Genomic DNA, 12,735 nt, shown 5'->3' with positions numbered 1-12,735 from the left:
ATTATATTTGTCTCTACCTACCTTTTTCTTCTCATGAAAATATTTTATAGTTTGAATAATTCCAGCGACAGATTATGTATAAGAGAGTGTGGCTACTTACCTCCACTACCATTTTTTTTAATAAAAAAATAATATATTTTTTTAAAAATAAATATTATATTCTAATAAAATAAATATATATTTAAATTATCATATGTATAAAATATAAATTTAAAAGAGTTGTTCATATTTATCAATCTTTCGAAGGAGGTTCATTCTTATATGTGATAAAAAATATTCCTTAATAACAAACTAATTTTTTTAAAAAGTTTAATTTTTGATATAATAAAATTTACAACATGTATGTTTATCTTTTGTACTTTCTATTTATGCATACATTAATTAAAAAAATTAAAATAGTAAAGATTGTAAAATTATATACGTTGATTAAAAAATTCAAAATAGGAAATATTGGAATAGGAAATATTGGAAGATTTAAATTCTATTAAGAATTTTTATTATAAAATATTTTTTGAAATAAATTATCATCTGAAAAATTATATTAGAAATAAAAATATATTTATATCATAAATAAATTAAACTTGATTTTTTTATATAATTTATCATATTTATTTTTATATTTTTATTAATATTAAATTATTATAAAGTATATTTTTAGGATTGTAATTCTAACTAAACATTTAAAAAATGTCTATGATAGATAAATAAGTCATATTTAAGACATGTATTTAAAAAAAAAATTAAGTTTAAACCTATTAAATTATAATATAACATAATCTGACTTAATTTATTTTGATCCTTACTCGTAATCGTAAATATAAAAATTTGTAAAAATTAATTATAATATATATTTATATTTTTAAAAGTTATATGTAAAATAATACAAATGCTAACAAAAATGAGACATGCACCTAAATTTGATGATCTTCCATTTTACATTCATGCATGGAGTGGAGCCATTGGCTGCAACCAGTGCCACCATTGCACGACACACCCCACTCTCTCATTGCCACTTTGTTCACTCTGTGTCCAACCAAAACTTGAAAGCAACTAACAGAAAAATCAAATCATAATTCCTAACCCACCACCACACCCTCCAAATCCAAACTGTCACATCCATTTTTTTTTTCTTTTAATTTTCAACAACAAATATGACATGACCCAATTCAGACCCACGAAGTTTTGTTCCTTTCCTTTCGCGCTTGAAACTCCTCCACCCCCCATTGCCCCACGGATCTCGCAAAAGGATTGGCACAGAGATAGAAACAGGGGAAGGAAGAGAGAGGAAAACAGGGGAGGAGAGAGAAAACGCTGGAGAAAGAAGGAAGAGAAAGGGTTGTTCATTAACCTGCTCTGTTCCTTAACAAAGCCTCCATTTCTTCCCGCGGGTCTCGCACACCCTCTTGGGAAAACCCCCAAAAGGGTTGCGTCCAATTTCGTGGAAGAACAGAGACAAGCAGGGGAAGAGAGAGAAAAAAATTAAAAAAAAAACAGAGGTTGCTCTGTTCCAAAACAAAGGCTCCGTTTTCCCCTGCAATTCTGAATGCCCTTGTTTGTGTGTTTGTCTCGTTTCGCTCTCTTCTGAATCCCCTTGTGCTGGGTGCAGCAACCGCATTGGGGGGTGCTGATGTAGGGGAAACTCTCCCCTACAATCACCATCATCCATTGTTGTTTTCTTCTTCTTAACCAAATGGGTTGCATTAACTCGAAGAATGTGGTTGCCAGAGCCTATTCTCCGTCGCCGGGGGAGATGGTCATTTCGGAGGTGGTTCCGGCTTCCTCCAAGGGCCATTCGGCGTGGCTGGGACCCGAATCCAAAAGGGGTTCAGAGGATAAGTTCAAGAAGAATGCTTCAAGAAAGAGTAATGGGTCTTCTTTCGGCTTCAGGCTTGGGTTGGCTCAGAGGTATGCAGAGGCTGAACAGAATGCAGCTGGTTGGCCTCCTTGGCTCACTGGTGTCGCAGCTGAAGCCATTCAAGGGTGGATCCCCCTCAAAGCTGATTCCTTTCAAAAGCTAGAAAAGGTAAACATGCTATTAGCTAAACCTTGTAACATGTGTTCATGTCCACTAATCTTCACGAGACACAACTAAGTATGTGTTTGGAACTAAATCACGTCAACTTGGATCTTCGTTTCAGAGAAGCAAATATTTGTAGCTTCTGCATTTATTGTCAATTCTAACGTGTTATTTGAGTATAACGTAAATAACGTCATTCCAAAGGCACTAAGTTTAATATTTTCAATTTAAGAGAGTATTATTAAATAAATTCAATTGTGTCATGGGGAGATCATTGTGTGTTATCTGTTGAAATTGATATCGATACCGCTAAAGATATTGTAATAACTCATGCATGCTCAGTTGGACTAGTTGCGGAGATTATGTGGGATTATATAACAATTTTTCATTTTTTAGTGTTTTTATCTAGTAATTTTTACTATGAAGCCAACCTTTAATGATAACATTTATTATGATATTATTCTATCTTGTTTATAGAGAAGAACTTTTAATTTTAATAGAAGAATAAGATAAATACAAGCTAAAATATTGTACTTAGTTTTGTTTGGTGCCTATGTTGCATGTTGCATTTTGTACTGTTCCTTTCAAAATTTCTTTTAATTTTTCTTTCACTCTCTCTTTCTTCTGAATGATATGTTGTTTTGAAATTGATATAAATGATGATAATGTAATGTTTAACTTTTAATTTGTAACTTTCTGAAGCTATTAGGAAAGGTCCTCCCTAATAGCATTGGCGGAGCAGTTCATTTTTAACTTTGAAACTGTCAACTTGGTTTTCGATTCTAATGTTTATGTCACTCTATCAGTCCGTTGTATAAACAAATGTCATTATTTCTTGTTGCCATCATATATATATTTTTTTACTTTCTCTCTTTTGGTCTTCTTTTACAATCCTTCAAAAAAAAAAGTTGATCATTGTATGAAATACTCTAGAAATTTAGGTAATATGAAACTTAAAGTATAATAATAGTATTCGTTGATATTGTTAATTTAAGTACTAAAAAAATTAAACTATTGAACGTAGCTGAGTTGAGTGAGCTATGTTTATGGAGTATTTGGTTTTGAATGAAGATGTCCCAAACTATAGATTAAGCATAAGCTACAAAAGATTATTTCACTAACAATGAGTAATTGCATGTTTAGTAAACTGTATTTGCTGGAAAATTATTATATGATCCAACACCATGTGGTTTAACCAATCTCCGTGCAACACGTTCTTAATTTTTTTCGTAAATTGACAAATGTGATTGAGTGTCGGGTAAAGATTGACCAAAAGCATATATAGTCACATATTATGCAATAATTTATTGTATTTGCTACATCATGTTGTCAGCATCTGGTTAAACCAATTTGGATTTTATGATTTGTTTATCAATGTTTCCATTTGTAAAGATTGGACAAGGTACATATAGCAGTGTGTTCCGAGCTCGTGAAGTTGAAACTGGGAAGATGTTTGCTTTGAAGAAGGTGCGCTTTGACAATTTACAACCCGAGAGCATTAGGTTCATGGCACGAGAAATAACAATTCTCCGCAGGCTTGACCACCCAAACATCATGAAATTGGAGGGCATAATCACTTCTCGTATGTCAACCAGCATATACCTTGTATTTGAATACATGGAGCATGATCTTGCTGGCCTAGTATCACGTCCTGATATTGTGTTCTCTGAATCACAGGTTTGTTAGCATCTCATTTATGATAAATTAGTGTCATTAAAGCTATAAACTTTGTGTGTATAAGGGTCAAGTGCATGTTTGGATAATCATTGCACCCCTTCTAGAAGTACATTCATAATAAAAGATATAGAGAATATTGTTCTACAAAAGTATGTTTACCATTTAGCACCCAAAAGTACATTCAAAATGGTTATCCAAACCTGCACTTGGCAATAACATTCATGTTATGCTACAAAACTTTGCTCGTGTTATTTTTTTTTTTAAATACTCTTTTGGTTCATATAGTTTCATGAACTTTATATTTTAATCCTTATAATTAAAACATTCAGTCATTATACATACCGATTTTGTTTCTTTTTAATCATTAGTTTCACAAATTTTACCTTTATCTCTATAATAATAGATGACAAAAATTAAAAGGAAACAAAAATGATATTTATAGGAATTAAAACGGAATGTCTTTACCTATAGAGACTAAAACATAAAGTTCATAAAACTATATAGATCAAAGGATTATTTATTTATTTTTATTTTCAATTTTATTTAATTTTGGGTGTTAAAAAGTTGGTTAGGCATAGGCCACTTATATACATTTGATGTTCATGTTACATGCATGTTTACTGTTTTCCCTTCTCAGATAAAATGTTACATGAGGCAGTTATTAAGTGGACTTGAGCATTGTCATATGCGTGGTATCATGCATCGAGACATCAAAGTATCAAATATCTTATTGAACAATGAAGGTGTTCTTAAGATAGGAGATTTTGGATTAGCAAATACAATTAGCACAAATAACAAACATCATTTGACAAGTCGTGTTGTGACTCTATGGTATCGTCCTCCTGAGCTCTTGATGGGATCGACCAACTATGGAGTGTCAGTGGATCTGTGGAGTGTTGGTTGTGTATTTGCTGAACTTTTTCTTGGGAAGCCTATCCTTAAGGGGAGAACTGAGGTAATCCTCATACTTGATGTATCTAATCTGTGTTGTGTAGTACTTCTATTTACAAATGTAGACATGCACGCATATTTCATTCAGTTTGAAATTCTTGGTGGAAAATAAATGTGTTTAGTTTGAATGTGCTACCAACTATTGCCTAGGAAAAGCATAAATAGGACAACTAAGAACTATAAAAATAGCACAAACCATGCACCGTTTCATTTCCTTCACTAATTTTGAAATTTACTTCTGTACTTTGACATATTATATGTTTTTTTCTTGAGTCTACAGGTTGAACAATTACACAAAATTTTTAAGTTGTGTGGTTCTCCACCTGAGGAGTTCTGGAAAAAGAATAAGCTTCCTCATTCAACAATGTTTAAGCCTCAGACTAATTATGAAAGCTCTTTACGGGAGAGGTGTGCAGATTTTCCTGTAATTGCTGTAGTCCTACTTGAGACTTTATTGTCCATTGACCCAAGCAACAGGGGGACAGCCTCCTCTGCCCTAATGTCTGAGGTAAATTCCATTTTTTTTAATGTATTTTGTACCCTTCATTTTCAGAAGACTCTTATATATGATCCTATATTGTGATAGAGAATTGATGTTCTATGCATATACTTCATAACTATTATTCTAAACATGTTAATTTGCTATGATCTTTGTTTAATCTTTGTGCATATACTTCATAGTTGTTATTCTAAAGATGTTACTTTATTATGACGTTTGCTTAATGTTGTCCAATTATGTATAATTAACTTGGATTTTTTTATTTTTATTTTCATGGTATTCCCTCTATAGTATTTCAATGTCAAGCCATATGCTTGTAGCCCATCAAGCCTGCCAAAATATCCACCTAGCAAAGAAATGGATGTCAAATGTCAGGAAGATTCTTCCAGGTAAATTATTATGGCCTTTCTTATTCTTAAAAATTGCCATGGGGATGGTTGTCTATGTAATTGAATTTTCTCCAACTTTAATTCTATTCTTGATGCAATTGTAGCTTTGTAAGGTTACTACCATGTGACATGAAGGGTCATGGTCTAAAATTTTGAAAAAAATCTTTTCCTTTGCGAGAATAGGCTTGTTTACTTTGAGATACCATTTTCTGTTTTCACTCTTAGTCACAATATTAACTTATTTTCACTTAGTTTCCTATTTTCAAAAGTTTGTACAAGAAATGGTGAAAACAAAATTTTATTATATATAAACTTTCAAAATTAGGAAACAAACTATTTTCCCTTACCAAATGATCTATTGTGTACATTTACCCACCCGGGAGTTACCTTTGAGTCATATTCCTGAGTCTCTTTTGTGTTGTTCCAACATGTGCTTATGGTCTATGACTCTATGGATCAAATAGGTTGCTTAATCTACAGGGCCTAAACATGGAAGAACAATGAGAGTTGATTTTTTTTTTTTTTTTTTTTTAATCCTTATGAATGTTCATTCAAACCATTAACTTGGACCATGTTTGTTCATCTGAACCGAGCAAGTTATTAAAATAGGATAGTGTATTTGATCATGAGCTTCTGATCAAATCAACTACTTCATTTCTTGTTTCTATTATTAAGTCTAAATATTTACTCTCAGGAAAAAGAGTGGAGGTAAAATTAGAGAGGTTGCAACATCAAGAAGGCAGCAAAGACGAGTCCCTAAGGTTTTGCAAGATCCAAATAACTTTGGCAAATCAATTTCAAAAGAGGTACTCCGTTTTCAATGGAATGCTAAACAACATCACTACTTTTTTACATATTTATTTTACCTTCTTTGAATGATATGCAGAACATTCCTCAAAATGCTCGTAGAGATGATGGAAATGCACATCTTACAAAGGGAAAAGGAGGAGCCATGCACACAAAGCCTACAATGGATGCTATGTCTGAGACCTCCCAAATCATGAATCTTGCTAATGGTAATGGCTATAGTGTACCAGTACACCCAGGATCTACTAATGACTTTACATGGGCAAAAAGGAGAAAACAAGATGCATCATCCACACTATCAGATGGCTCAAGAAGTAAAATTAGTGCATTGGATCCGCACTTTGCAAAAGGCACATATGACTTAACCAATCAAAGGGTGACAATGGATTTTGACCCCGCAGAACTGATAAATGCTCAGGTAAATATGAAGTCCTCAGGTGAATATAAACATATGTTTTAGATCACTTCATCATACAAAACCACAAGGTTACCATTAGTCAAATTAAACTCAAATTGCCACTAGTTGTCAAACACAAACTGACATAAGTTTCAGGCTTGGATAGTGGAAACTAACACTTGACATGTATATTATAACATGATCCAAGACTATGGTTGCAAACAATCTGCACGTGACACTTAACCGAATTTAGTCAACTTTTTCTCATAAATCGAAAAGGCTAGTTACATATCTTGTAGAAATTAGCTAGAACATAGCTACATGATTGTCTTAAACCATGTAATAATTTCTTGTATAAGACATGCATGTGCATGCAAAATTTTGAACTATTTTTTTGAATAATAGTTGAAAATAACCTTCACTATGCTACTTTAAATGTAAAATATTCTATTTGTATCAAATTACATATTGATTTTTACCGAAAATTTTTTAGGCCAACAGAGACGAACAATGGAATGAAAATGGTATAAGGCGCGCAGCTCGAAAATCAAGATTTGGAAGAGGTAAAACATATAATTTTAATATTTGGGGCAATGTCACACATACAAAAGTATTGTGAACAAATTGAAAATGATCAACCTTTACCCCATTTTTGGAGTGAATAAAATCTTTTTGTTGTTTAAAATAACATTACATGTGAACTACTGATGCATACGTATAAATCATTTTGTTGTTTACAGACAAATGAGGCATGAATTGCAGGAGTGGTGTAATCCTAACCACTACAAGGGTGTCTAACAAAACATTTTGGCCATTGATGGACTCTATTAGGGGTATCTAAGCCCTTTTAGTTTTTGACTTGACCTCTCGTGACATCATGGTGGCACTTCCCTCCTTTTGATCACAAGAGTTAATTGTTCATTCCCTTCTATCATAAACAGGATTGACACTCAAATATAGGATGATAGTATACACTTGTAACAATGCCAAAATGGAAGGTGGTACGATTAAAGAATGTTTTATTTTTTTCATTGAATTTTACTATCCTGCTACATGTCAATTTTCTCTCAATGTAGTATTTGAAAGGGAAAGAAAAAAAAAAGAATAAGACACTACACCATAAATATAAAGTACTACAAAATATCTTGTGTTCTTGGGAAATGTATTTGGGAAACACAAATAATCAACAACAACCTAGAGTTAAGGCCATAGTCACTATGTTTATATGTATATACGCTATTTTTTTTTTATTTTTTTTTACTTTTGTTATTTTTGCATCGGAACACAAAATTCTAAATAATTTAGAAAAACTAATTTTAACTAATCTGGCAAATTCAACTACTCACAAGAAGATTAAAAGTAAAAGAATTTGACTCCTTTAACATAATAAAAGATGTTTTTGAGAATACTATATTTATAATGGTTAATAAATAATAATATTATATATTTCTATAAATTTTGCGACTAATTCTCTTTCTATATTATAAATAAAATATTAAATAAAAACAAATACATTAGTATCTTAAAAAAAAAAAATAAAAAAAAAAAAAATATATATATATATATATATATATATATAAAGTAATATCTACTTAGAGTAAGTCTATATATTTTATATTAAAATTTAATAATTTAATTTTTAAATTAAATTAATTATATAAAAATATAATTTAGCTGAAATATTATTAAATATTAGTTATTGTATTATTTATCTCTTAACAATGAATATATAGTGAGAAAATTAAAATTATAGATTTTATAAAATTGAGGGATTAAAATTATAAAATTAAAAACTGAAAATCTAAATTACATATTTAATATAATAAAGAAACTAAAAGTCTAATTTATCTTAAATTTTATGAATTAAAAATATATAAGGTGTGTACAGTGTTATATTTGACCCCAATATTCGCAAATGTTACATCAATTTTCTTTTCTTTTCTTTCTATTGAGTCATCTTTTTCTTTCAAATAATGAAATATTATCTTCAACGTTGTTAGAACAACTAGTAACATGTCTCCGGTAAAAGAAAAACAAAACTAGCAACATGCCTTTTTCATGTTTAAAGTTGTTAGAACAACTAACAACATGTCACCTGTAAAAGAAAAAAAAAACCTAGCAACATGCCTTTTTCATGTTTGTTTGGTGTTTTTTTCTTTCATTTTATTGTAAATTTTTTAGTTATAATAATAGTTTTAGACATTAAAAGGTTAAAATATACTATAATTACTTTTGAGGGTGTTTGTAGAAGAATTTTTTATATATCAGGGATTATAAGAATCATAAATAATGAAAATCATGATTCTTATCAATGGTTAAATGTGTTTGATTAGTCATAAATAATTTTAAAAATACTTATAAATATTATTTAAAAATTAAAATATTTTTACTATATTAATTAGGCAAATCAAGATAATGTAATATTTTTTTACATAGTAAAATATTCATTTTAACTCAAGAATGTTAGATTCTCATCGTCCCTATGAAAACAATCCTATGAAAACAATCGAGTGAAAAATATGTAGAAAAAACATTTTCGAAAAACTATGTTTTTTATAAGTGATATTTTTAAATGATAAACCAAATGTGAGAAATTAAGGAAGCGTTTGGTAAGGAAGGAGTTTTTAAAAGACTAAAATCCATATGATTACTCATAATTCATAAAGATTCTTAAGAATATTTATATAAATTTCTTAAAAGATAAAGATTCTTACATTTGATTACAATATTACTTTCTTATATATATATAAATTTAAACTTCTTAATACATAGATCTAAGTCTGCAAATTTGAAAATCACTTGATACTTTATTTCATTAGTAAAAAACTTTATCAAACATAACAATAACCATTTGTTCTAATGTATTTGTTTGTAATATATGCAAGTTAAATAATTTTTATAGTATTATTAATTTTAAATTATATATTTAATAATATAATATCTATAAGTGATATCAATTGCAAGTATATTATATATATGCATATTATTTATATTTTTAATTTGTATTAACATATAGTTTAACATGCAAATTTTTTTTATGTATTTCTTTATACAAAATAAAAATAAAGATAATTTTAAATAAGATAAAAATTAAAATTTAAGATAGAATACGAATTTATTGAAATTTATAAGTATAAAATATATTTAATATAAATATTTTTTTAAAAAAAATTAATAAAAATCGAATCATACGATTCAATTAATGACCTACCAGTTCAACCTTTAACCTACTGACTTAGTACCCTAAACCAATTTGATGACTGATCCGTTTTTAAAACTATGATTTTAACACAAAATGAAAAGACAATATAATAATTTAATTTCTTAGGGAATGTAACATAATTTACTCTTATTTTTAATTTTTATATTAATTTTTGTCTATAATTATTTCATTTAACATTAGCTGGTCTTAATTATATATTATTCATTTTAAATTTTTTTGTTTTCTTATATTAACTTTAGCAATAACAATCATTTACTTTCTAAAACAACTTTCTCCTAGGAAGGGGAATTGAACTACCGACAATGCTTTAGTCCTTCAAGAAAACATGCACAACATGCATAAATCTAAGAAGCATAAGGGGGAGGTAGCATATAAACTTGATTTGGAAAAAACATATAATATGGCCTAGTCATATCTGCATGAATGCCTTGTAGACTTTGGATTTCCTCCTATTACAATGTTGGAGTTCAAGTGTAAAGTGAAGTCCCACATTGGTTAGAGTTGGGCATGTTGAGTAATATATAAGTGAGAAAGACCCACCTACCTAATGCTTTAAGGTTTTAGGTTATGTTGTGGTGTCAAGCTCACTTGTGTGACTTACTCACTACTCACTATGTGGAATGCTCCCCAGTGTTCTAAACTCCCCAACATTGGTATCAGAGCCATTTAGATCCACTTTAAAAATGGGTCACCCACCATTGATGCATGCCTCATAGGTATGAGGGGGTGTATTGGGAAAAACCCAACTCCCGCCTATCCTAGATCATTAAAAAAAGGGTCACCCACCATTTATTCACGTACCAAGCCCAATAGTGCTGGACGTGAGGGGGTGTATTGGGAAAAACCCAAGTCGCACATCGACTAGAGATTAGACAATTGAATAGTATATAAGTGGAAAGCAACCCTCACGTGAGGGGGTGTATTGGGAAAAACCCAAGTCGCACATCGACTAGAGATTAGACAATTGAATAGTATATAAGTGGAAAGCAACCCTCACCTTACAAGCCAGTTTTGTAGGGTTGAGTTAGGCTTAATCCACTATTCTAACATGTTGGGGAGTTTAGAACACTGGGGAGCATTCCACATAGTGAGTAGTGAGTAAGTCACACAAGTGAGCTTGACACCACAACATAACCTAAAACCTTAAGGCATTAGGTAGGTGGGTCTTTCTCACTTATATATTACTCAACATGCCCAACTCTAACCAATGTGGGACTTCACTTCACACTTGAACTCCAACACTCCCCCTCAAGTGTGAATCCCTTCCACATGGTCACACTCCTCCTCAAGCAGAAGCTTTTTTTCTTTCGTCCACGAGTATTTAATGGTGGCCTTACTTGCACTATCGTTGCACTTCAACGACACACGTCCTCCACACCTCTAGGGAGACTTTCAGTACAAGGGATGATCATACTCTTGGATCTCCTGCCAATTCCATTTAGGATCCCACTCTTAGATCCAACCAATACTCGTCTGAGCCGATCACCAGTCACTTGGTCGAACCATCGGCTCTGATACCATGTTAGAATAGTGGATTAAGCCTAACTCAACCCTACAAAACTGGCTTGTAAGGTGAGGGTTGCTTTCCACTTATATACTATTCAATTGTCTAATCTCTAGTCGATGTGGGACTTGGATTTTTTCCAATATACAATAAAGCTTATTATGGAATGTGTAACATCTTCAACCCTATCTCTTCTCTAGAGCAGTAAGAGGTTACCCAAGTTCAGCCTTAAAGGGATAAGGGCAAGGAGACTCACTCTCTTTGTATCTATGTTATGTGTATGGAAAAACTCTCACTTATTATCCAAAAGAAGGTAAATATGAGAGTTTGGGAGCCCTTGAAAGTAACAATCACACTTATTTTTATGCAGATGATGTTCTTATATTCCAAAAGGCATCCAACTCACAAGCTAATTAAGATATTGCAAGATTTGTTGAATAAGTTCAATGAAGTTTCAGGACTCAATGTTAATCTTGCTAAATTTTAAGCCTTGTTCCCAACAGGGATAATTAGAAGGAAGCAAAACAAAATCCACTTGATCATCATTGAAAGTACAACCACTTTGGGAAAATATCTTGGGTTTCCAATTTGGAAGGGTCGCATTTGGAATACTAATTTCTTACATATTGTGGATAGGCTCTAGTCTAAACTCACCTCATGGAAAATTAAATTGTTAAACAAAGTTGGTCGACTAATTTTGGCCTCCTTAGTGCTTAATGCAATCTTGTCCTACAGTATGCAAATTAACTAGATTCCAAAGAAAAATTGTGATATTATTGATAAAACTTTAAGGAGGGATATTCGTATAAAATTGGTGATGTAGGTAGCTCCCTATGTTTTGTTAATTGGTCAGGTATGGATCCACTTTGTAACAAAGTAGACTGTGTATATTGTTAATTCCAACTATAGAATAAGAGATTATACTATAATGGGAAATGGCAATTCTCCCATTTGTATACACACCTCCCAAATCAAATAGTAATTGAGTTGAAAGAAAGAAAATATCACCTAAACGACAACACTCCAGATACTCTCATTTGGGATAATATAGAAGAGAGCCATGAAAGTAGCAACCACCAATCCTGGAGATGGTTGTGGAAGGCTAGAATGTCTGAAAACATTAAATTCTTTCTTTGGTTGGCTTGCCAATATTCTGTCCCTAGTAGAAGACAACACATTTTGACATTTCAACAAAAATGGGATTTGTAGAAGATGAAGGCTTGGAGATTCTAGAATTAACTCCTCCAAGTATCTCCCTAACGCTCCATGGA

At 31.3% G+C, this 12,735-nt stretch overlaps 1 protein-coding gene across 1 annotated transcript; it reads left to right on the top strand.

The window, feature by feature from the left end:
• Positions 1-1,212: 1,212 nt before the first annotated feature.
• On the top strand, positions 1,213-7,773 carry LOC109805052 (cyclin-dependent kinase C-2 C). Its single transcript, XM_020366998.3, has 9 exons — positions 1,213-2,023; positions 3,410-3,694; positions 4,332-4,649; positions 4,926-5,153; positions 5,436-5,533; positions 6,228-6,339; positions 6,420-6,758; positions 7,231-7,300; positions 7,478-7,773. The coding sequence occupies exons 1-9, from the start codon at positions 1,691-1,693 to the stop codon at positions 7,483-7,485; spliced, it is 1,791 nt and encodes a 596-aa protein (XP_020222587.2). The 5' UTR covers positions 1,213-1,690; the 3' UTR covers positions 7,486-7,773.
• Positions 7,774-12,735: the final 4,962 nt, after the last annotated feature.

This window comes from Cajanus cajan, chromosome 2, assembly GCF_000230855.2.
Source record: "Cajanus cajan strain Asha chromosome 2, NIPB_CcT2T_4, whole genome shotgun sequence".
In the NCBI taxonomy this organism is placed as follows: Eukaryota; Viridiplantae; Streptophyta; class Magnoliopsida; order Fabales; family Fabaceae; genus Cajanus; species Cajanus cajan.
Note: the sequence above shows the minus strand (reverse complement) of the source record. Positions and strands in the feature narration are given on the sequence as shown.

Coding starts and splice junctions, on each gene's coding strand:
- LOC109805052 (XM_020366998.3), top strand. CDS start 1,691: ATGGGTTGCATTAACTCGAAGAATGTGGTTGCCAGAGCCTATTCTCCG. Junction 2,024..3,409: donor CCTTTCAAAAGCTAGAAAAG/GTAAACATGCTA, acceptor CCATTTGTAAAG/ATTGGACAAGGTACATATAG. Junction 6,759..7,230: donor CAGAACTGATAAATGCTCAG/GTAAATATGAAG, acceptor AAAATTTTTTAG/GCCAACAGAGACGAACAATG.